Below are 23,401 nucleotides of genomic sequence, written 5' to 3'. Positions count from 1 at the left end.
AGCTCATGACCTGAGCCGAACGCAAGGGTCAGGTGCTCAACCCACTGAGCCACCAGGCGCCCCGTGACTGTACCCGTCCCTTCCTGTCTCTCCATGTCAGTATCGGTTCGCACCTGCCCACATCTGCCTTGTTTGGCTAACATCCATGCTCCTTATATCTGTGTTCACCCCTGCCTATCCTGGCCATCTGCCCCTGTGCACACCCGCCCGATGCTCTTACCCCTGTGGCCTGACGCTGGTCAGGGGGCAGCTGGGTGCCCTGCGGCTGAAAGTGCGCCTCATCGAGGACCGCATCCTGCCCTCCCACAACTACCGGCCGCTCACGGAGCTGCTCACGGAGGCTGTGCGGGGCCCGGCAGAGGTGGGTGCCTCAGTCTCCCCGGGGCCCGGCACCAAGGCCTCTCCCTGCTTCAGAGATCCCTATCTGGGCTCTTTTGCCCTCGGGGCCCTGGGCCACCTCTCCTGCCTCCTGTCCCTGCCCAGGAGGATGCCGCTAGTCCCCTGGCCGTGCTGGAGGAGCTGACCTCAGGGGACTGCCGCCAGGACCTTGCCACCAACCTGGTGAAGCTCTTTCTTGGCCAGGGCCTGGCCGGGCCCTTTCTGGACTATCTCACTCGGCGCGAGGTGACCCGGACCAGTGAGTTGCCTGCATGAGCCCCAGATGTCACTCCTCAAGGAAGGGGCCGGCGCAAGGTCTCTGAGGGAGAGACGGGGAGCCTCAGGCCGAGGTCAGGGGCTCCTATGTGTGTGGATGGGGGGGGTCCCTACACTGTGCACCGCCAGCCAGTGGGGACGCAGTCCCCGGTTCCGGCCCCGGTTTTGCCGCTCTTGAGCTGTGTGACCTTAGGCAGCTCATCTAACCAGTCTGGGCTCCTCTACTGTGCATGGAGTTGATATTACAGCTCTCCTTGGTTCCTGAGGCGGGAACGTCATGACTCCCTCCTTGGGTGGGTGGGGTGGGGTGGATCCAGCCCCCGATCCCAGAGGACACTTCCCTCTGCCCTCCCAGCTGACCCCAACACCCTCTTCCGCTCCAACTCCCTGGCATCCAAGTCAATGGAACAGTTTATGAAGGTGAGCAAGAGGCCTGGTGGGGCCCAGAGGCGGCTCCTTCGAGGGGACTCCTTTTCCAGTGCTTCCTGGGACCCCGGAGCTGGGCTGGCCGAGCTGGGGTGCTGGTGGCTGGTGCCTGGCCCTGCCCTGAGTCGCACCTGGAGAGCGCCCCCCACCTGCCCTCTTGGGCCTGCCTCAATCTCCCTCTGAGCCTCTCCCCGCGTGCTGCCCCTCGCCCCTGGCTCATGGGCACGGCTTAGCCTCATCCTCAGCCCCTGCCCCACGCGGCGCCCCCTGCCCTCAGCTCGTGGGCATGCCTTACCTGCACGAGGTCTTGAAGCCCGTGATTAACCGCGTCTTCGAGGAGAAGAGATACATCGAGCTGGACCCTTGCAAGATAGACCTGGGTCGCACCAGGTGAGCGAAGCCCGAGGGGTGAACCGCGACCCTCTGACAGCCCCCTTGTCCGCCCGGAGCCTTGTCTGCCTGGGTCTGTGCCGACCGCCTCCCCCTCCCTCTGGCCCGGCCGCTGGGGAGCCCTGCATTCGGGCCGAGAGCCTCAGCGGTGAGCACCGAGCTCCTCCGGCTGGAAGGGGTAGTGGTCGCGGGCGGGCCTCCGAAGCTGAGCCCCCGGGTTCAGATCCCGGCTCTGAGGTGGGCGAGACGGACCCTACACCTGTGTGGGGACGAGAAGGAAGGGGATAAGTGCTGTCCCATCACCCCCTCGGCAAAAACAGCTGCCGAGAACCTACTAGGCGCCAGACCCTGGCTGAACGCTGAGGCCCCGCGGGGAAGAAATGGATGCAAGTCCGTCTTCTAGGGGGAGGTGCATAATCAACTAAAGAAGGTTATTGAAGGTGATCGGTGAAATGGAGGAAGACAGAGCAGGGGAGCGTCGTGGGAAGTGCCGGGAGCAGGGGAGAGGCTTGCAATATTCCCTAGGGTGGTCACAGGGAAAGCCTCACAGAGAAGGGGACGTTTCAGCAAAGACTGGCAGGAGGTGAGGGAGGGAGGCGTGCACAGATCCGGAGGGGGAGTATCCCGGGCAGGGGGAACAGCACGTGCAAAGGCCCTGAGGTGGGAGCGTGTGTCCGGCATGTCCACGCTGACAAGGCACCGAACCGGGGTGTGTGATGACGTGTGACGGGGAAGGGATGGCCTCTTTGAGGCGGGCACGCTGAAGCTAAACGTGTGCACAAGAGTGTCCCAGGCAGAGGGAACAGCAGGTACAAAGGCTCCGAGGCAGGAATGAGCTCAGCGTGTTTTTTAAGCAGCAACAAGAACCCGGGTGCGAATGGTGGGAGGGGAGGTTATGGGGGTGGGAGGGGAAGGAGGGTGCTCTGAGCTCGGTGGGGGCTGGCGGAGGGTTTTGAGCGGACCGATGCTGGGCTCTGAGGCACGGCCACTCTGTTTCCCCAGGAGAATCTCCTTCAAGGGCGCACCCTCCGAGGAGCATGTGAGGGAGGCCAGCCTGGGGCTGCTGACGGGCTACCTGGGGCCCATCGTGGATGCCATTGTGGGCTCTGTGGGGCGCTGCCCGCCTGCCATGCGCCTCGCCTTCAAGCAGCTGCACCAGTGCGTGCAAAAGCGCTTCCCCCAGGCGGAGCACGAGGTGGGCCACACGTTCCCAAGGGGCAGATGGGGAGACTGAGGCTGGCGAGGGGCAGTAGCTTGTCCAGGGGTGTACAGAGAGGCGGGGCAGACGTGGGACAGAATCTGGGTCTGTGGGTCTGGGATCCAGGGGCAGTAATAATGAAAATGATAATGATGATGATGATAATAATAATAATAATAATAGCAGCAGCGAATGCTGTATCTAGTCCTTACCCTGGGTGGGACCTCCTCTTCCTCTCACATTACCTTACTTCGCCTTCCCATCCACCCTATGGGGTGGGTACCAGTATTCTCCCATTTTACAGAGGAGGAAACAGAGGCCCAGAGAGATTAAGTCAAATGGCTAGGAAGGGGTGTTGCTGGGATAGACACCCATCTAGGCATCTGGCTGCTGAATCTGCTCGAAGCCACCAAATAATAGAATCTGGCACAAAGTAAGTGCTTCTTAACTTCAGCTGTCAGAGGGAGAGAGAGAGAGAGAGAGGGCATGTCGGCACACAGTAGGTGCTTCATAGCAGACGCCCCAAGTGGTCTAGAGATAAATCCCTGCATGTGCTAGTGCTTTGCCAACGTTAATATAAAAGTTGCGAGCGCTGCAGGCCTCAGGAAGGTGAGATCAATGAACGAAGCAGTCAAGGTGTGGGGCAGGCACTAGGGCGTCGTAGGGACTGTGGCAAACTGGAGCCCCCACAGCTTGTCTTAAGGGGGCAGCTGCAGAATTCAATCCCTTATTGCCAGGCGGGAATGGGGACCCGGCATGGCCAGCTCTTCAGAGTTTGCTTTCTTTCCTTTTTTCTTTCTTTTTTTTTTTTAAATGTTTATCTTATTTTTGAGACAGAGAGAGACAGAGCACGAGCAGGGGAGGGGCAGAGAGCGAGAGGGAGGCCCAGGATCCGAAGCAGGCTCCAGGCTCCGAGCTGTCAGCACAGAGCCCGATGCGGGGCTCGAACCCCTGGATCGTGGGATCGTGACCTGCGCCAAAGTGAGCGCTCAACCGACTGAGCCACCCAGGCGCCCCAGGGGTTATTTTCTAAAGCCAACATTCTGGATTTTATGTGAGGTCGCTCATTTTTAAAACGTTGACTCTGGGGCACCTGGGTGGCTCAGCCGGTTGGGCGGCCGACTTCGGCTCAGGTCATGATCTCGTGGTCCGTGAGTTCGAGCCCCGCGTCAGGCTCTGTGCTGACGGCTCAGAGCCTGGAGCCTGTTTCAGATTCTGTGTCTCCCTCTCGCTGAGCCTCCCCCGTTCACGCTCTGTCTCTCCCTGTCTCAAAAATAAATAAACGTTAAAAAAAAATTAAATACAAAGATACCCCCCCCCCCAAAAAATAAAACGTTGACTCCAGTTCACCTAAAAACAAGAACAACATGACAAAACTTTGAGCCAGTTACTATGCATTGGCAGCTGGCCTGGCCTGGGGGTTACCAGTTTGAGCTCCCCTGGTTTAATGGTCAGCGTGCCTCCCAAGGTGGCTGTTGGCCTCACTTACAAATGACATCAAATCAGGCCAGCTCTTAATGGAGCGCTGATGTACCGGAAATGTGGGCGGGGCGGGGGGTTCACTCTGCCGAATAATCTAAGACCTGCTAAATGTTGGAGATGTAACGGCCCAGTCCCTAGAGCTTGAGTTAAGAGCCCTTGATTAAGCCATACTTCTCCCCACTCTCTGCTTACAGATGGGGAAACTGAGGCCCAGAGAGGTTAAAGAGCCTTGGCCAAGGGTGGCGGACTCAAAGTTAGGCCTCTGGTCTCCCAGCGGGGGTCCCTTCCTTCTCCTCTCAGCCTCCGCTGAGGAGTGAGCTCTCGGCCTCCAAACTGGGACGTCGCTTGATTTACGCCCCACTTTGCCAGGCTGTCGCCTGGACTGGAGGTGCTAAGTGGGACAGAGCTGTGACAGGGGGAGGGAAGGGGAGCGGGAGGCCAGACAGCCTGGCCCTTGTGGGGAACCCAGTATCGGTGACACCCAAGTGTCCCCCGGTCCTTAGCTCCCACGGAGGGGCGGAGGCCATGGCACGGAGCAGGGACTTCCTCAGGCCCATGAGGGTGGATGGGGTCATGGAAACCCAGGGGAACCCCTTTCTCTGCCACCCTGACACCCGTTCCACCTTAAGAAAGGAGGAAGTCAAAGAGCTGATCTCGAAGACTAAACTTACCCTGGAATATGGCAGTTGAGGGGGTGGTGGCCTCGGGGGCAGCTCAGGGGTCCAGAGGAGCGGGGCTGGGGGCAGAGACCCCCCTTCCGGGCAGGCTCAGGCATCCAGCTTTAGGCAGGGTTCACCGTCAGCGCAGAGGAGACGGGGAGAGTATTGTCTCATGTGTGAATACAACCCCTAAATAAATACCGGAGCACATTTTTGGGCTAAATACAGCTGGGCAAGTGTGAAAGGTGGGTGGGGAGTGATCTGGGGAGAACCAGAGGCACCCAGGATAAAGGCACGCCCTCTCTCTGCGTTCCCTCCGCTGGAGCTGGAGGAACCAGCCTTGGCTGCGGGTGGGCCAGGCCCGGGACTCACACAGAGGGGCCAGCCAGACCGGGTTCTCTCCTGAGCCTCCACTTCCTCATCCAGAAAATGGGGATAATGGCACCTACCCCCTAGGACTGTCGGTCGTTCAGATTAGTCCTGACACTCAGCACAGTACCGGGGGTCGAATGCCGGAGGGCGTGATGGAGAGCTGCGTGTTCAGATCCTGCCTGGGTTCAAATCTCGGCCCTGCCACTCCCAGCTGTGTGGCCTTGGGCAAGTCACTTGGAGTCTCTGAACGTCTGCTTCCTCATCCGTGAGCGGGGAATGATGAGGGTGCTTCCTTCACGGGGCTGGGCCCTCAGCACGGGGCTTGCAGTGGAGGATCGGTATTGTTCCTCTGCTTTCCAGGGGAGGAAGCTGAGGTCCAGAGAGAAAAAGCCGTCTTGGCGGACCAGTGTGACCTCCCGGCCCATCTCCCGTCCCACTTTCCCTCGCCTCAGTTTCCCCATCTGGGATGTGGGTTTTGGGGGGCTCTTCTCACCTGCGGCTCCTCTTGGCAGGATGCGAAGTACCTGGCCATAAGTGGCTTTCTCTTCCTGCGATTCTTCGCCCCTGCAATCCTTACCCCGAAGCTGTTTGACCTCCGGGACCGGCATGCGGACCCCCAGACCAGCCGCTCCCTGCTACTTCTTGCCAAGGTGCTGCAAAGGGAGTCCCACAGCCTGGGTGTTCTCAGCCAGGGAAAAGCACAGGAACGGAGCCGGAAGGCCAAACCTGCTGAAATGGCTTGAGACCCAGAGAAACCTGTCTGAAACATCCATTAGCCTTCCATCCTGAGTGTGAAGGCGTTCATTCCATTATCCAACTTCTTCTCTTGAAACGGAAATTCTGCCCTTTCAGGAGGGAAGTGGGAAGCAGGCTGGTCGTCCTATGCACCTTAGTATGAATTAGGCCATCATTCGCGAAGTGGCCATATTTTGAGGTTCTTTTCCTTTTTTAGGTTTTTTGAAAGTTCTTATACATTTAAGCAATCTCCACAGCCAACAGGGGGCTCGAACTCACAACCCCAAGATGAAGAGTCGTCCCCTTTTTTTTTTTCCTTAGAGAGGGAGAAAGCACAAGTGGGGGAGGGGCAAAGGGAAAGGGAGAGAGAGAATCTCAAACAGTCTCCACGCCCCGTGCAGAGCCTGATGCAGGGCTTGATCTCACGCTTTTCTGACTGAGCGAGCCAGGAGCCCCAGATTTTGAGGTTCTGATGGGCTCCAAAGTGTGCATGATAGGGGTCAGGCGGTCCTGGGCGGGGGAACTGAGCTCCGGAGGGAACAGTGTAAGGGTGCTGGGGGTGCGTATCTGTCCCCAGGGAGGGGTAGATATGACTCAAAGCAGGTGCTGCTATGAGTCTCCTTTCACTGAGCACTGATTTGGGAGTTAGGACTTGGGCGCTCCGTTCTGGGGCCACGGAAGGCCCTTCCCCCTGAAGTGACCTTGGCCCTGGCGTCCCCTGCTTCTTTGTGCCAGGCTGTGCAGAGCATCGGAAACCTGGGCCAGCAGCTGGGCCAGGGCAAGGAGTTATGGATGGCCCCCCTGCACCCCTTCCTGCTGCAGAGCATCTCACGTGTGAGAGACTTCCTGGACCAGCTGGTGGATGTGGACGGGGAGGGTGAGTCCCTGTGTTTCTGCCACATCTGGCCTGTCACTCTACTTGGCCCTTGGGACCCGCCCTTGCTCGACCCCTGCCCGCCCCGGCACTGAGACTGTGGACCGGTGGGTCAGCTCGTCAGTCAGCTAACGCTCCCTGGCCCATTCTGTGCCAGGTCCCAGAGATGAACAGAGCTCAGGCCCCGTCCTCCAGGCCACCGCGGCCAGTGTGGTGGGTGGATACCATCACGTGGTGTCGCGCAACCAAAAAATATCTATTAAGCGCTTACTGGACGCCGTTCCAGGTGCCGGGGAAACGGCAGTGAACGAGACAAGAAATTCCTGCTCTCGTGGAAGTTTTATTCTAACGGGGACCACAGAATTTGAGTTAGCAAATAACATAGTGTGTTGGGGAGTAAGTAGAAAAGACAAAGGAGGGAAGGAAATGTTGGGGTGGGGGGTGGCAGGGTGAACTTTTAGGTAGGATGACCAGAAGTGGCCCCACTAGGGTACTATTAGAGCAAAGACCCGAAGGAAGACCGAGGGCAAGCCATGAAGATCCCCGGGAAGAGTATTCCAGGCTGGGAACCGCATGTGCAAAGGCCCTGAGGTGGGGGACAGAGAGCAACAGTGAGGAGCCAACGTAGAGGAATGAATGAGGGGGAGCAAAGGAGAGGCGGGGGCCGGATTGTGTGTGGCTTCAGAAGCAGCTGGAAGGATTTGGGCCTCGATATGGGGTGAAATGGGGCAGGGGACACGTTTCGGCACAAGAGTTGGGGTTAAGTCTGTATAACAACGTGGGGCCCACGTCAAAAGACAGTTGGGTGTGAGTCACACAGGTGCACCGTGTCAGAAGGCGGAGCCCTGGTTGTGACATAGCAGGGTTCTTGTGTCTGGGCTCCCCAGGCGGCTAGATCCTGGGCCCTCCCTGGACTGACTTCGTAGGATATGCCCCCCACCCTCCCACCCCACCTCCACCCCCGCTGGCTGCCTGCCCCACTGTCTGTGGGGCTCCAGGGGAGGGCTTCTCCAGGTCGACTTTATGCTCCCCGCCCCACCTTCAGTGACACCCCTCCTCCCGTTCATCCCTCTGCCTCCGGGGGGAGCAGAGAATCCTGCTCCTGGCGCCCTGGCAGGGCAGGATATGAGGGGTTCACTGTCCCCCCTCCCCGTTTCCCAGAGGCTCGGGGCCCAGCCAGGGCCCTGGTGGCCCCCTCGGTGATTGTTCGTGAAGGTTACCTGCTGAAGCGCAAGGAGGAGCCCGCCGGCCTGGCCCCACGCTTTGCCTTCAAGAAGCGTTACTTCTGGCTCAGCGGGGAGACTCTCTCCTACTCCAGGAGTCCTGAGTGGCAGGTGGGGCCCCAGCCCACAGTGGAGGGGTCTCCCTCACAGAGCTGCCTCTTTGTAGGCAGGGGGAAACTGAGGCCCAGGAACGGGGCAAAGACTTAGCAAGTCAAGCTCTCAGGCCAGGCTCTGCTCACGCCTTTGGGCCAGCGTGGGCCCAGGACAGGCACAGGCCTGTACCTGCACATGCTCCCCATCAGACGTGGACACGCACGGGACACGGACCATGCTTAACCGCCCTGAGATGTTCCCGCCCAGAGGCACATGCCTGGCCGTGTAGGCACGCACGGGCCGACATTCGTTCACTCAGCCACTCATCAAACATTTACTGAGCGCCTGCTGTATACCACACAGCGTTCCAGGCACTGAAGTACAGCAGTACACAAGGCCCAACGTCCCTGGTCTCACGGGGTTGCCATTCAAGTCCAGCACCAGCTCGAGCCCGTGCTGGGACGCGTTTCTTGTCCGCTCGCCCATAAATGATGGCGAACGCTGGAGAGGGTGCGCAAGCGTATCCTTCCTACTTTGTCCGCAAAGCATGGATTCCAGAGTTCAAATGCCTGGTTCCCAATTCTGCCTCCACTGGCTGAGTGGCCTCGGGAGGGCCAAGTGACCTCATCTGCACACAGGCTCAGCCTCAGACATTGGTGGCAGTTGACAGGCTGGAGTGCGGGAGGCACGCCCCAGCTGCTGTGCGGGTGGTTGCTCTGACGTCTGGTGATGATGGGAACTGATGCCCGGCGAGGTGGTGGCTTACCTAGAGAGTGATGGGGCAGGGCTGGGGGGGGACTCGCGGCACAAGAGCGCGGACACACACGCACAGATCGCAGATCACAGAGACGCAGGCTTGAGTGTCTCCCCCCCGCCCCCCGCCCCCCGCCCCGTCCCCATTCCCTGATGCACGCCCCCAAAGGAAAGCTGCCGCTGGGCCCCCCGCACCCCGGCCCACCCTGCAGCCACAGCCCTGTCTCCCAGATGCGCTTCTCCATCCCGGTGTCGCACATCCGCGCCGTGGAGCGCGTGGACGAGGGCGCCTTTCAGCTGCCGCACGTGATGCAGGTGATGGCGCAGGACGGCGCCGGGGCACTGCGGACCACCTACCTCCAGTGCAAGGTGAGGCACCGCAAGGATGGGGACGGAGGGCGTCCCTTGGGCCCCCCTCCACCCCTGACCGCCCCCCCCCCCGCCCCGACTCCCTGCAGAATGTGAACGAGCTCAACCAGTGGCTGTCGGCCCTGCGCAAGGCCAGCGCCCCCAACCCGGACAAGCTGGCCGCCTGCCACCCGGGTGCCTTCCGCAGCTCGCGCTGGACCTGCTGCCTGCAGGCCGAGCGCTCAGGTGAGGGGGCGGGGCGGGCTCAGGTTCCGCCCTCCCCAGCTGTCGATCAGCGGGTGCCCCGCCCCCCCCCACGGCGGGTTACTTAACCTTTCTGTGCGCCTCGCTCTCTTCAAGCGGGGAACAGTGGCTGCCTCCCAGGGTTGTTGTGCGGACTGAGTGTGTGTTCTCAGCACTTAGAACGCCCACCGGCACCTAGGGCGCATTGCGTGTGAGAGATTTTGTAAAGCACCTTCTATGGGCCCAGCATCCGGTGGTCAAGGCTCGCTCTCAATGAAGACCGGTGGATAACCAGACAAGTGTCCCACGGTCTTACAAGTACCAAAATGAGGCTTTTGAGGCTCCAGAGACTGCCTCTGAGCCGGCCGCAGGGTTGGAGATCAAGGAGGGCTTCCTGGAGGAGGTGCTGTTGAGACATGACCTGAGAAGAGTAGGCGATAAGCAGTGAGGGTGGAGAGACTGGGATGGGGTCAGGAAGGGTCGTAGGCAGAGCAAAGCGCCCGAGCAAGGCCTGGAGGGGGCGCGGGGAGAGCTGAACGGTCGAGAAGGGCCTGTGTGGCTGGAGCCGGGCCTGTGGGAGGAGGCTGGAGGGAGGGGACGCTCCTGCTCTGCTGAGCCAGGGCGGTGGGGGGGCGGGGGGGGGGGAGGCAGCGGGGCTTGAAGGAAGTAGGAGGCGGGAAGAGTGGTTTTAGACGCAGAAGGGTCTGGGCTTGGCGACCCTCTGCCACGGGGGCTCCCGGAGGGGCGGCGGGAGGCAGTGCTGACGGCACCGTGTTCCCCTCAGCTGCCGGCTGCAGCCGCACGCACTCGGCCGTCACCCTGGGGGACTGGAGTGACCCCCTGGATCCCGACGCTGAGATCCAGATGGTGTACCGGCAGCTGCTCCTGGGGCGGGACCAGCTCAGGTGGGCGCCCCCACCCATTCCGCTTCCCCCGCGGTGACCAGCCAGGCCAGCTCTGCGCCCCCCGCCCCCCAACCCTCCCACGGCCTCCCCGGCTCATTTATTCATTCTTTCCCTGTGCATCAGCTGACTTCCTGGCCGGGCAGGGCGTGCGGGCCCCAGGCGAGGCGGGGAGGCGTCCTCAGGCTGGCCCTAGTGCAGAAGTGGGTCCGGGATCTTTTACCATCCCGGGCTCCTGGGACCCGGCCCGGACCGTGGATGTGCTCCTTTTCCCCCCTGGTTGGCATCACCACCGGTCAGTGGCAGAGATCTGCTCCAAGTCCTTAGAGAGCGGGTTCTGAAGCTGGCCTGACCTGGGTTCAAAGTCTGAGCCAGTCGCTTACTGGCTGTGTGATCTTGGGCCCGTTGCTTACCCTCTCTGTACTTGTGTCTTTTCATCTGGGAGATAGGGACAGTCACAGCGCCTGCCTCTTGGACTTGTCCCGAGGGTCAAATGAGCTAATACAGGTGAAGTCTTTTTGTCGATGCCTGGTCGCAGTTAGCTTTCGGTAAATGGGAACAGTTACTATGCTGTGCAGCCTTAGGCGAGTGCTTGACCTCTCTGTGTCTCAGTGGACTGTATAATGGAGCCAATAGTAAGTACCTACCTCAGATACATTTGTTGTGATCGTGAGGTGAGTTAATACACGGGAAGGGCTTATAGTAGCGTCTGCACTCTGTCTTTGCTGTGATGACGACAATGGTCGCGGTGGTGGTGACGACCGGGAATCCTTAACGCCTCCTGCAACCAGCAGAGAACCTCTGGGGTAGAGAACGAGATTGGGGATCAGGGACCAACCTTGTCTTTTCTCTCTTGCAACTTCCAGGATGAAATTCCAGGAGGATTTCAACATAGATACAAGCCCGGAGGCGGATACAATGAGGGCCTCGGGGACCAAGGAAGGTAAGGGGTCAAGGGGCTCCCTTTTCTTTGCCTTCTCGGCCGCCTCCTACAACTTGTCAAGCACGCCCCTATTTCCTCCCCCCACCCCCGCTGACTCCCCCTTTTCCGGTCCACCAGCAGGTGCGGTGAGTGGGGAGGATGGAGTGTGTGGGTTCTTGGGGGCACAAGGCCGGTCTGGAGCCTGAAAAGCCACGGGGACTGGGCTCCGGGAGCCTGCCCTGGCCCGGCTGAGCCCCCGCGGCCCCTTGTCTCCCTCCCAGGGGCCTGTCCTGAAGCCCTGGCCCGGCAGAGAGAGGCAGCTGGCCGCCTTCTGGAGGTGCTGGCAGATCTGGACAGAGCCCACGAGGAGCTCCAGCAGCGGGAGCAGCAGAAAGCGGCCCTGGGTCCCCTGGGGCACTGAGGAGATGCCAGAGCCAGCCTGGAAGGAGGAGGAAGGGGCCATCGGGCCCCTCTCAGGGCACCCCGGCCCCTCTCGGCTGCCCTGTACCTCCTCGATGCTGTGGCGCGGATGCTTCTGGAGATCTCCCAGTCTCCGTGCCCCAAGTCCAGAACCTCAGGCACGGAAGCCCTCTGGCAGGGGGCTGGCCTTGTACTGAATGAGTCTCAGTCTCCGGGCTGAGGCAGCTGGGAGTGGACGGGAGAGAAGGAGCCTGACTCATCCGGTTCAGCTGAAAGTCTCTGCTAAACCGGACCGGCCTCTACTCACACCGACAAGGCCATGGCCCCCAGCTGCTGGATACAGCTGGACGTGAATCCCTGATGCCCACGTGGCCTTGTTGCCCAGACAGGCACGAAAGAGGCTCAGCCCTTCCTGTTTTCACGTCTGCCGATCCGCGTCGCCTCACTGATCCTCCTGAGCCCTGCCTTGGCCGAGAGTCCTAACCGCCAGCTTCCAGAATCGGGTTCCCTTAGGAATGATGGGGGCTGGGAGCCCAGTGCGCCAGACTCAGACCCCTGGAGCCTGGGACACCTTGGGCTAGGCTCTTGTCCCCTCTTTGAGCCTCAGTTCATGCTGTATAAAATAAGGAGGGAGTGTCTAGATGTGTGGCTGTCAAACTGGGTTCCACGGAGGTGGCTCGCGAGCCAGGGAGGGGTTTCTCAGACTGTGGTCCAAAGCTCAGCCCCTAGGTGTCTGCTAGTGATGCAGATGCTTGGGCCCCATCTGCTGAATGAGAATCGGAAGGCGTGTGGGTGCAGGGATCAGGATTTTTAACAAGTTTCCCAGGTGATACGGATGAACGCAAGATTCGAAGACCATGGGGCCGGGAGATGTTGCATATTAGGGTTTGAAGTGAGATCTTGAGAATGAATCACAGAGGGTAAAATGAGAACACCCACTCTGGGAAAAACCGGAAAGGCTTCCAAGGACTCATTTCTGGTTTTGTGTGACTAGAGGGTGGGACAGAAACCAAAGTATGTATCTAGGGATAAGGGGGACCGGGAAAGATGCAGCGCTATCCCGAGAGTGGCCAGCAGGTGTCGCCTGGAGCCGCAGCCGCCGCCACAGCCACCCAGCATTCTGGGACGTTGCTGAGGCTGATTTGGAAGCGTGTTGCAGATCCCGGGCTCTGTATCTAGACAGAACCCGGCCCTCCTCCCTTAGGGCAGGGGCTGGGGCTCCAGGAGCCGATCACGATGTCGCCCAGCTCCTCCGTGTTTTCTCCGAGGCTCTCAGCCCCCCAGCCCAAGTCCCTCATTCCTAGTATTGTACCCGGGAGCTGCTGTGTGCATTGCCTTGGGCTGTGCTCGAGAGAAGAGCACGTTCCGCCCTGTCCTCTTGGGTACCCTCTGCCTCGGCCACCTTCACACCCGCTGCGTATCCGGGGACAAGAGAATTATGGAGACCCTCCAACCCCAGCTGCCCAAGACCGAGAGAGGCAGTGGTCCTGGGGTCATCGTTTTGTTGCAAGCTCCCCGGGAGGGTGGGCCAGAGGCCCCCCCAGGAACAGAGACACCCACCCAGCCCCCGTCTCGGCAGGAAAGAAAACTGAGTGAGGAGAAAGACCATTTATTTCTCCACCCACAGTGGGACGGGTAGGTTTTCCAAAGAGCAATCGCTGGCGTCCCTTTAAATCTTGGCTGACTTCCACCGCGGCAGCCAATCAACAGAGGCGGAGCTGGTGAGTTGCCTGGGCAACAGGCCCCTGGTTGGCCAAGACCATCAGCCACCCCACTGCCCCCTCCCAAGAAAGGGAAATGGACTCGTTGCTGTCCGGTCTGCTTTTCTAGACCCGCTGGCCTAAGCTCGGCCTCATCCGGCCTTTGGATCTCGGCGTTGGGAGCGATTTGGCGGAGAGGACAGGATGGGGAGGAAAGGAGAACAGTGCCTTTATCTGGGACAGACATAAGGCCTGGGGACGGGAGGGGAGAAGAAGGAGGTGAGAGTCCCAGAAGGATGAAGAGACACAAGCACAAAACAAGGTCCCTCTAGTCCCCCTCTCTCTGGCCTGCCCCTTTGCAAAACTGCTGACTAACCTGGGGTTCTGCCCCCTGGGCCCACAAGTGCCCATCAGTGGGTAGCAGAGGGGGGCCCCTTTCCCCCAGGCGCAGGGGTCTTCTGTCTCTTTCCCCCCAGCCTGGGGGTAAGTAGAGGCACGTGGGTGTGCGTGCGTGTGTTCACCAGGACACGTGTGTTTGCGCGAGGGGGTGGGGCTCTGTCTTTTCCGTAGGGAGGTTACTGTGGTTCCGGTGTTCTCTCCGCCACCCTCTCAGGGAGCTACGGGTCGGAGCCGGCTGGCCTGCCATCCTCCTCCCATCGTTCCAACCGCCATCAGCCAAATCCCCAGGACGCTTCTGGCTCCTTCCGCGGGCTCCTCCCCAGCCCTGAACCCGGGCCACCAGGACGCGCCTGGCAGAGGGAGGCAAGTGCCGGACCAGGGGCAAAGCAGGAGGGAAGGTGGGCCGCCCCCGGGCCTCAGGCCTTGGCTGCAGCCTCGGACACGCCCTGGGCTGTGAGCTCGGCCAGCACATTGTCTAGGTAGCTAGCGTCCGGGTAGCCGTGGCCCGTGAGGTTGGATCCAAACTCGGTCTTGTGGTGGATCTCGTTCCACACCACGGTGTCCGACTCGCCTGTGGTGTTGGACGTGCCGATGGTGAAGATGAGTCTCCGCTCCCAGGCGGTGATGAGCAGCCTCAACACCTGGGGGACAGGAGTGGGGACAGGAGGGGGGGTGAGCGGAGGGTGCGGGCAGCCCCGCCCCTGTGGCTGGAGCCCCTCCCGCCCAGCCTCCCTCCTTCCTTGGCCGAGCTGTGGCCCTCTCACTACCTGCTAAGCCCTGCGGCATTCCCGCGGGCGCCCAGCCTGGCCACTTCCTTCCCTAGAGGGACCCCCCCCCCCCCCTGCCTGCAGTGAGAGCTCTTTCCAGGCTATCTGCCCGTTTCATCTGGGTCTCCAACTGAAGGCCCTCGGCTGTGTTCGGTTGACTTCACAGCCATCTTGTGACTTCTTTGGCAATATTCAAAGGCCTGGGGATTTCACGTGAAAATCAGAATTTCTTGCTTCTCTCGAAAAACAAGGGAGGCACACGATCCGTAGTGTACCAGCTGTGTGATCTTGGGCAAGTTACTTGCCCTCTCTGAGGCTAAGTTTCTTTATCTGTAAAATGGGGTCAAGACCTTGACCTCCTCAAGCTGGAAATGAGCCCAGGTGTGTGAAGCCACCTGGCGGGGCTGGACACGCACTAGGAGGTGATGGTCAGTGTCGGTGCGGGCAGGAAACAGGGATTGGGGGTGAGGGGGGTCCCCGGCCTGCTCCCACACCCCCGCACCCTCCCAGCACCCACCTTCCGGCCCTTCTCGTTGTTGGGCAGGTAGCAGTGACGCGGGAAGCCTCTTGCGGTGAACTTCTTGCCTGGGTTGGGGTGCTCAGGGCCCTGTGGGGGGCGGGCAGCAGACGCTTGAGTCACGGACAGGTGTGGGGGACCCGTGCAGGGTTCCGCGGGGCGGGGGCCAGGGGCACGGGGGCCTCACCTGGATGCCTGTGGGGATGTCGTAGACGATGCGGATGGTCTGGGTGTCGGCGAAGCCAGGCAGCGAGTGCGGGATGAGGTGGAACTGCATCTTCCCGGGCGGCTGGGTGCCCGTCTTCTCTCCGTAGATGGCCTTGCACGTGGGGCACTGCAGGCTGCCGTCCTGGGGCAGGGGAGGCCGGCGGTGAGGCCCCACCCCGCGGCGTCCCGGCCCCGCCCCCTGCCCCCGCGCCGCCCCACCTTGTTGCCATTGGAGTACATGGCCACGAGGCACAGCAGGTGGTACATGTGGCCGCAGCGGCCCAGGCGGCCCACGAGCTCTGGTCGCACGCCCTTGTGCCGAAGCACGCCTTCGTAGCCGGATGCTGTGACCAGCCGCTCCATGCAGATGGTGCAGTCCTGACGGAGGGGGCGCAGAGGGGACACTGACGACGGGCCAGGGCACGACACCCTCGGGTCAGCGCTGCCCCTTGGCGGGAGCCAGGCCCCAGGCCACCAAGGGTGGCGGACGGCCCCCTCTCCGGTGCCCCCTTGTCAAAGGGGGGGAGAGAGAGGACACCCCCATACACTGGCGACACATGGCAGAGGTAGAGATGACCCCCCCACCCCTCTCCAGGGGGATTAAGGCAAAACTTAGAACGTTGGGTGGAAAATATGTGTGCAAATAAGGTTCGAAAGCCGTCAACCATCCAAAGATCGGTAAATGTGATTCTATTAAACCTAAGCGTTTCTGTCCATCAGAAGACACTGTGAAAAAGGGAGAAGGCCAAGCCCGAACTGGGGGGGAGAGACTGTAACACACGGGGCCACGGGAGGAGAAGGGAGGTCAGGGGCTGGGCCCTCGGTCTGCCCAGGCCAGTACCCTCCGCTGGGGGCTCACCTCATCGGGCGGGTTCTTCACCTTCTGCATGTACCTTCGAACCACATCCTCGGGGTTCTTACCTGCAAGGACACAGCGGGCGGGCTGGAGGGTGCCCAGGGTCTCCGCCCTGAGGGCTTGGCTCGGGCGGGGGGGGGGGGCGTCACAGAGGGGTTGGCAGGAGTCACATGCCAGCGGCTGATGTAATCAGAGTTGGTGGCGGAGGGGGTCAGGGGCAAGGGAGCGGAGATCAGGAGACGGTGGTGGAGGCCTAAGTCCTAAGAACAGATGGGAGTTGAGGGGTCAGTGTCAAGGGTTAGTTAGTGGGGCCAGGGTCGGCGCGGAAGGCGTACTCTTCTTGAGGTGCTTCTTCTTGGTCTTGCGGCACACCCCGGGCACGCCGGGCACGGGCTTGACGTCGCTCTTGCTCACGGGCGGCGGGTGCAGGATGGGCTTGGGGGCCCGCGTCAGGCACACGGGCAGGCCGGCGGCACACAGCAGGATCCCGGTCATCCCTGGGGACGCGGCCGGGGCGGTCAGGGGGCGGAGCGCTCTCCCGGCCCCGCCCACCCAGCCCTCCCGCCGGCGGGAGGACGCCGCAGGCCCCGCCCACCTGCTCCGCCCCGCCCCCCGCCCCCGAACGTGGGGGCCCCCGGGTGGGTGGGCGGGGTGGCCCTGGGCCCCACCCCAGCTGGAAGCCGAGTGGAGCGCCTTCTGCGGGCCCCGCCTACTCCGGCGTCGGGGTCCAACGGTAGGGGGCGTTTCCTCTGGGCCCCGCCCACCAGCCTCGCCAAGGGGCGGGGCCACAGGGCAGACAGGTGGGGCTGCCTCCTCGTGCGCCCCGCCCTTCTGCTCCTCCGGGGCTGGACCTCACCTGCCAGGGCCGGATGGACGGGCCCCGTACCATTCAAGTTCTTCACCGGGAGCGCGGGGACCCTGAGGGGAGAAAAGAGGCCGCAGCTGGACTTCAGCCCCACACACCGGAAGATCCGAGGGCTCTAGTTTGGCTTCCGGACATACCTGCACCTCTGTGTCATTTAGAATATGACCGCCAGGGACATAGACATCCTTCTCTTATGGGGTGGGGTGTCATTGGGACCTCTGCCCCAGTTACAGTGGAATGAGTACTGACTTTTCCCTACTCCCTTGTGAGAGCTTGGGGGCCAACAGTTCCCTTCCACTGGCCGCTGTGCCTGAAACCCAACTCCTAGTGACGTAGCCATTCTAGCATTTCTCCAAGTTTCCTATATGGAGCACTAGTGCCTATAAAAGGTTCTGGGAAAGAAGGATTCAGGGAGCAAATGAGTTATGAAACACTTCACTGCCTCCTTGGAAATTCGCAACATATATGAGCATCTTAAAGGCTCTGATAAGTCCTGCGTAAGGAACTGTGATTAGCAATGATGAATCCAGGTTTTCCAAAGACATTTCACACGGAACACTTTCGTCCCCCCTCTCGAAGATCTACTGATGACAGTTCCTGTAACTAAGGCACTGTCCCCTCCTCAGATGAAAAGGCCCCAAGAAAACAGAGCCTGCCTCCCCTCTTCGCCTTCCCCCACCAAAGAGCTCTCTGGCTTTTGAAATCAGCCAGAGCTGCTCTCATATCTCGGCATAATAAGCACTAACCGTCTGGCTAACACGCAGCCCATCAGGCACCTCTCAGAAGCCCGTTTCCCATCTATAAAGCAGCACCTCGTGTTTGCCCTGAACCACCACCGTCGCCCCGTTGACGTGCCGGCCTAGCTGAAGAGTGCCACCTCCCCGCACCTCGGCCCACTGAGTCACGGAGTGTCTTCTCTTCACCTGGGAGAGGAAGCCGTGCAAGTGTTGCAGTGACGAGCCTGGGCGAGTCACTTCACCTCTGTGGCCCTTGGTCTCCCTACCTGTAAAATGGGGATAACGATACCTCACCCCCAGGGCTGTTGGGAGGGCTGACTGAGAAGATCCGCGGTGACCTGGACCGTGTGCCTGCCTGCGTCTTCGCGACTTCAGTGCTTGGACACACAGGTGAACTACTGTCTTGCCGTCGATGGGCACAAAACGCTGGATGGATGTCTTGATGGACAGGAGCGTTCTCAAAGGCCGGGACGCCAGAGGGGCCTGGGGGGGGGGTGTGCCAGGAAGGGACGGGGGCCGCGACAGCTGGGAAATTGCTGCGACAACCCCCTCTGCCTGGCTGCTCAGGTCTGAGCCTGGCCGGGGCTGCCTGGTCACCTGCCCCTGGCAGGCACAGAGGATACTAGGGAGCTGGCTGGGAAGCATCTTTTAGCAAATGGTATGCTTGGCAGGCTTGGGTGCAGCCACAGTAGATCCAGAAACGCACACACACACACACACAGGCCACCCCAGAGGCATGCACACACACACCTCCACGCAGACACACAAGCACACGGACACATCCACACGCTAGGGAACACAGGCGTGGGTCCTCGAACACTATGGTGACCCAAGGCCACCGAACACCGCTCCTGCACGGGTGCTACTGGTGGGCGGGCACCGCGGGACCCCCAGCGCCTGGCCAATCGAGGTGTGTGTGGGGAAAGGTGCTGTGCCTCCGTTTCCCCACCTGTAATGGGCATAAAGCCTTGTGAGGGTCCAGTGAGGTAAAACACGCAAAGCTCGTAGTTTGGGGGCAGGGCTGTAAGTGGAGGACGACTTTCTCCTTCTAGCAGCCTGCTGGGAGCCCAGAGATGGGGCTGAGTTTCCATCCGACCCTCTCGGGGTCTGTCATAATCCTCCAGGACCTGCCTAAAGGGTATCACCTAATCTTACGCCTCCCCATACTCTTCCAGGAAAGCAAGGAGGCATGTACCTCAAGCTTCTCCTCTTCCCTGCCCTGTCTTTCAAAAGAGTTCTAGTGTAGACACTCTGTTAAGGTCTCGATATATTTAGGTCTCCCCGACCTCCTTCCTTCCCCTTCCATCTCATGGAAAAAAATCCTTTTCTCCAGGGCTATCCGTAAAACGGGGGGGGGGGGGGCACGGACAATACGTAGCGTGCAAAGCACTACTCCTTATGGCCCACCTGCGGCAGACATCACTAATCCATCACTGCACGCTCTCAAGTTGAGCAGAATCCTTCAGGTCAGGACGGCCCCTACCGATCAGTGAGGACAGTTCGCTACCCGAGGTTCACCTCACGCCCAATGTCTGGTCCAGCTCATGCCCCTGGTCTTGCTGAGTCTTTGGCCTGGGAGTTAGGGAGCGGGGGGTGGGGGGGAGTGCTCAGAAAGGGAAGGTTTTAAAAATCTCAGCTGCCCTACAATTCCTGACACCCCTTAAAAACCACAGGGCTCGATTTACAAAAATGAGACTTGTTCCCAAGAAGAAGAAGGTTGTGAGTAGGCTGTGATGGGGGGGGGGGCTGTTTTTCTATTTACTCATCAAGAGCTGGGGAACAGTCTCAAGGCAGCCCCCAGCCTCTCTTGACGTACAGGCCCCCCTGAGAGAACCCAGGGTAGCAGGGTTCCCACGATGCCCGAGCGTGGGAGCCACCCGGGGCCTCCTTTTGATGTGGGATGCGCTGTTTCCTCCCAGTCAGCAAGAACATCCTTCTGTCCTGGACAAGCGTCTGCTGCCCGCAGGCCTCCCGGAAGGGGGGTCGGCCCGCACGCTGCGCTCCACCCTCTCGGGGCCCAGCCTGGCAAAGGGTAGGAGGAAGCCGTCAGCACCCCCTTGAGATCTGCTCTGACCAGGAGCCAGGCCTGGCCACCCAGTGTGGAGAAGGGTCCCGCTGCCACGCTGGTTTCCCTGCTGTCGCACCTACCCCTGCCTCAAGGCCTGTTCCTCCTCTGCCCTCAACCTCGTTTGGCTCCTACCTTGCTCAGAGAAGAATCCGACCCCTTTACCCTATGTGAGATAGCCGGTACCTAGCCCTTTGCCCTGGGCTCACCCCTCGCCCCTTCTCCCCCAGCCCCCCTGGTCTCCCTGCCGTTCCTCGAACACACCAGCCATATTCCCACCCCAGGGCCTTTGCACCTGCTGAGCTCTCTCTCCCAGAATGCTCTTCCCTGGATGTCCTCAAGCCTTGATCCCTCACTTGACACAGGTTTCTGCTCGGGTGTCACCTTGTCAGAGACCTGCCCTCCCATTTTACTCCAGAGAAACCTCTGTCTCGGCCATTACCTTATTGATCGATTGATTGATTTAGCGCTAACCATGACCTGATTATAAAGTCTGGTCTGACCAGGCCTTCCCTGCCTCTGTGACCTCGTCTCCTACCCCCTCCATCTCTCTCCCCCGGACACATCTGCCGTGGCTCTAACATAGTCTGAGGCTTCTGTCAAGGCCTTGGCACTTGCTGTGCTGTCTGCCCAAAGGCCCCCTCCCCCCCCCCCCGATGCTGAATGGCTCACCTAGGTCCCTGCCGCAATGCCACCTCACGACAGAGACCTTCCTAGGCCACCTGACTTCAACCCCAGGATACGGCACATAGCAGATGCTCCATAGAGCCCTGTTGCATGAAGGGAGGAGGGCGGGCTGAATTTTGTGGGAACGTCCTGCGCGGATGACTCACGTGTACGCGTTCAGGCACCTTCTCCCTGTGTGTTCTGTGCCCACGGGTGAAGTGAGCCTGGAAGCACATGTCCCAGAGAGACACCCTCTGTGACCTCGAGTCCCCTGGAGGCTCTCTGCTAGCTCTCCTTTTAGAGTGAGCGTGCTCAGTGGGCACCCTGCACGACAGCACAAGCAAACCGACAGAGTCCCAGAACTGCTCCGCATCCCACCCGAGGGCAGAGGTTCCCTGGCGCGGTTCCGGGGAACCCGGGCATTACACGGAACCGTCTTCCTGAATGTGCCACGGACAGGCGGGCGGGGGGGGGGGTGTTCTCCATGGTCAAGAATTCCAGGTACTCACTATGTCCCCGGCATCATTGTCACACTTCACTTCCTCATCTAATCGTCCCCCAATGTCTGTGACGTCCCATCTAGAGAGAGGGAAACTGAGGCACAGAGAGGTGAAGTAACTTGTCAGGGGTGGGACCAGGATTCCAGCCCAGGCTGTCAGACTCCAGGGTCTGTGCTCTTAGCCATGCCACGCTAACCCAAGTTCTTTTTCCATGGCTTAGGGGCCTAAGCAGGAGGCTCTGTCTGGGAAAGAAAAGAAAAGAAGAGAAAAGAAGAGAAAAGAAAAGAAAAGAAAAGAAAAGAAAGAAGAAAAGAGGAAAAAGAAAAAAAAGAAAAGGGAAGGGAAGGAAAGAAAAAAGAAAAGAGAAAAGAAGAAAAGAGGAAAAAGAAAAAAAAGAAAAGAAAAGGGAAGGGAAGGAAAGAAAAAAAAGAAGAAAAGAGGAAAAAGAAAAAAAGAAAAGAAAAGGGAAGGGAAGGAAAGAAAAAGAAAAGAAAAGAAGAAAAGAAAAGAGGAAAAAGAAAAAAAAGAAAAGGGAAGGGAAGGGAAGAAAAAAGAAAAGAGAAAAGAAAAGAAGAAAAGAGGAAAAAGAAAAAAAAGAAAAGGGAAGGGAGGGGAAGGGAAGGAAAGAAAAAAGAAAAGAGAAAAGAAAAGAAGAAAAGAGGAAAAAGAAAAAAAAGAAAAGGGAAGGGAGGGGAAGGGAAGGAAAGAAAAAAGAAAAGAGAAAAGAAAAGAAGAAAAGAGGAAAAAGAAAAGAAAAGGGAAGGGAAGAAAAGAAAAAAGAAAAGAAAAGAAAAGAAAAAAGAAAAAAGAAACAACCAGAATTCGCCTGAGATACAAGGGATGGAGGACGTGACTTTCCTCCTTGCCAAGAAAGGACAAGCAGAGATGCTTCATATCTGCACTGGCTGGGAGGCGATGTTCAAAGACAGGATGAGATAATGTGACATTTTCCTAGCTGCTCACACTGTTCCTCACACTGTTCCCTGCCCTTTTCCTGCCTGGGTACCTCTGCCACACTGTTCCTCCTGCCTGTCCATACTGTCTATTCCCAATTCACATCTGTCCTTTGAAGACAGGCCCAAAGGCCACTGTCTTTCTTCACGAGGCTTTTTTTGATCTACCTCAAGTGGATTCCTATCTACGCCTTCTTTTAATTCCCTAGAGACCATGGATGATGTTGATCTTTTTTTCTTTAAGGATACAGACATTTTCTATCTCGCTTTCTAGTTGTGTGGTTCCACGCCTACCTCCTCCACCAGATTGTGAGCTTCTAGAAATGTGTCTGAACCGGCCCTGTGACCTTGGGATGGCAGATGAAACTCCGCGCACATGTGTTCTCAGGAAGTACTGAATAGAGGAAGAAATTGGTCTACTAGCTCTGTGGCCCCTTCGGTGCAGGGGGGCGGGGGGCTGGTGCCCTTAGAAACAGCAGTTCTAACACCAGATGGATGCATGACGTGAGTGCTACACTTCCGCACCCACGGCAGGCATCACCAATCAATCCCAGCACTCCCTTCCACTGAGCCAAAACGCAACTCCAGACTCCTCCTCAGGAGTGCTCCAGGAAGACGTTAGTTACCATCCAAGCGGAGATGGTGCAGGAGATGAAATCTGTTTGTCATCTGTTTTGAGGGACTGAGGCCAAGAGAGGGGAAGTGACTTCACTAAGGTCACCCAGCTGGTTAGTGGTGCACCTGGCACCAGCTCCTGGAATTTCTGAGTCAGCGGCCGGGGCAGACCCCTCCGGGCTGATCTGCGGGGCCATCTGGAGTTGAGTGGGCTTTCTGAGACCACTGTGCCCTACAGGCCGGTTCAAGTTTTTGACCGGGGCCCTGGAGCTGGCTCAGGCCCAGGGAGGCTACATCAGCTGCACAAGGGGACCCATCTGCTTGCTCTGGCCACTCCTCCCTGTCCCAGGAATAAAGGGGCTCAGGACCCCCGAGAGGCAGGAAACCACATGGACACGCCCTTTAGCGCAGCCGAGTTTCCATCTCTCTGCCCACATCTGGCTCCTGTCCTCCCCCTGCCCCCATGGCCAGGGCAGGCCCCAGGCACGTCACATTCTCTGATGATGGTTTCCAGGTCCCATGACTGGCCTCAGGTGCCCTCAGGACACCTGGCACTTGCCCTGGAGTCCCTTGGGAGGCTCCAGCCTCAGTCATTCGGGTCCAAGTGGGTGACGAGGGGGCAGAAGTGAGAGTGCCATGTCACGGGAGAGGGAAGTTGAGCAGCACCTGGGGATCGCCCACGTTCCTTGGGCCTGCTCCCCTCGCCCGCCCCCACTCAGTGGCCCACTCCACCTGCACCCGACCCCCTGACGCCCACAGTCCTGGGGACAGCCACGTCCCCACTCTCACCCCCTCTGCAGGGCTTCAGACATCGAGGACATCACAGTGAGTTCCGGGGGCCCCATGGGCCCAGCAAAACC

At 59.5% G+C, this 23,401-nt stretch overlaps 2 protein-coding genes across 3 annotated transcripts in view; one reads left to right on the top strand and one right to left on the bottom strand.

The window, feature by feature from the left end:
* The window catches only part of RASAL1 (RAS protein activator like 1), a 29,364-nt gene extending 16,759 nt beyond the window's left edge, over positions 1–12,605 (top strand). For both annotated transcript variants that reach the window (XM_047088201.1, XM_047088200.1), the window contains 13 exons: positions 244–361; positions 484–637; positions 1,010–1,074; positions 1,358–1,470; positions 2,473–2,665; positions 5,694–5,831; positions 6,652–6,793; positions 7,952–8,124; positions 9,091–9,228; positions 9,318–9,453; positions 10,235–10,355; positions 11,219–11,295; positions 11,556–12,605. In XM_047088201.1, the coding sequence (XP_046944157.1) occupies positions 244–361; positions 484–637; positions 1,010–1,074; positions 1,358–1,470; positions 2,473–2,665; positions 5,694–5,831; positions 6,652–6,793; positions 7,952–8,124; positions 9,091–9,228; positions 9,318–9,453; positions 10,235–10,355; positions 11,219–11,295; positions 11,556–11,695 (1,708 nt within the window). In that variant the 3' untranslated portion in view covers positions 11,696–12,605. The remainder of the gene's footprint in view (positions 1–243; positions 362–483; positions 638–1,009; positions 1,075–1,357; positions 1,471–2,472; positions 2,666–5,693; positions 5,832–6,651; positions 6,794–7,951; positions 8,125–9,090; positions 9,229–9,317; positions 9,454–10,234; positions 10,356–11,218; positions 11,296–11,555) is intronic.
* Positions 12,606–13,307: 702 nt separating this feature from the next.
* Positions 13,308–23,401, bottom strand: part of DTX1 (deltex E3 ubiquitin ligase 1) — a 33,877-nt gene continuing 23,783 nt past the window's right edge. Inside the window, exons 3-9 of the mRNA XM_047088534.1 lie at positions 16,997–17,058; positions 16,476–16,637; positions 16,144–16,205; positions 15,504–15,662; positions 15,265–15,426; positions 15,078–15,167; positions 13,308–14,434 (exon numbers count right to left, since the gene is read on the bottom strand). Of these exons, the coding sequence (XP_046944490.1) occupies positions 14,210–14,434; positions 15,078–15,167; positions 15,265–15,426; positions 15,504–15,662; positions 16,144–16,205; positions 16,476–16,637; positions 16,997–17,058 (922 nt within the window). The 3' untranslated portion in view covers positions 13,308–14,209. The remainder of the gene's footprint in view (positions 14,435–15,077; positions 15,168–15,264; positions 15,427–15,503; positions 15,663–16,143; positions 16,206–16,475; positions 16,638–16,996; positions 17,059–23,401) is intronic.

Source organism: Lynx rufus, unplaced genomic scaffold, assembly GCF_022079265.1.
Source record: "Lynx rufus isolate CCGP_SWC_20201006 ecotype Redwood Valley unplaced genomic scaffold, mLynRuf1.p SCAF_24, whole genome shotgun sequence".
NCBI lineage: Eukaryota > Metazoa > Chordata > Mammalia > Carnivora > Felidae > Lynx > Lynx rufus.
Note: the sequence above shows the minus strand (reverse complement) of the source record. Positions and strands in the feature narration are given on the sequence as shown.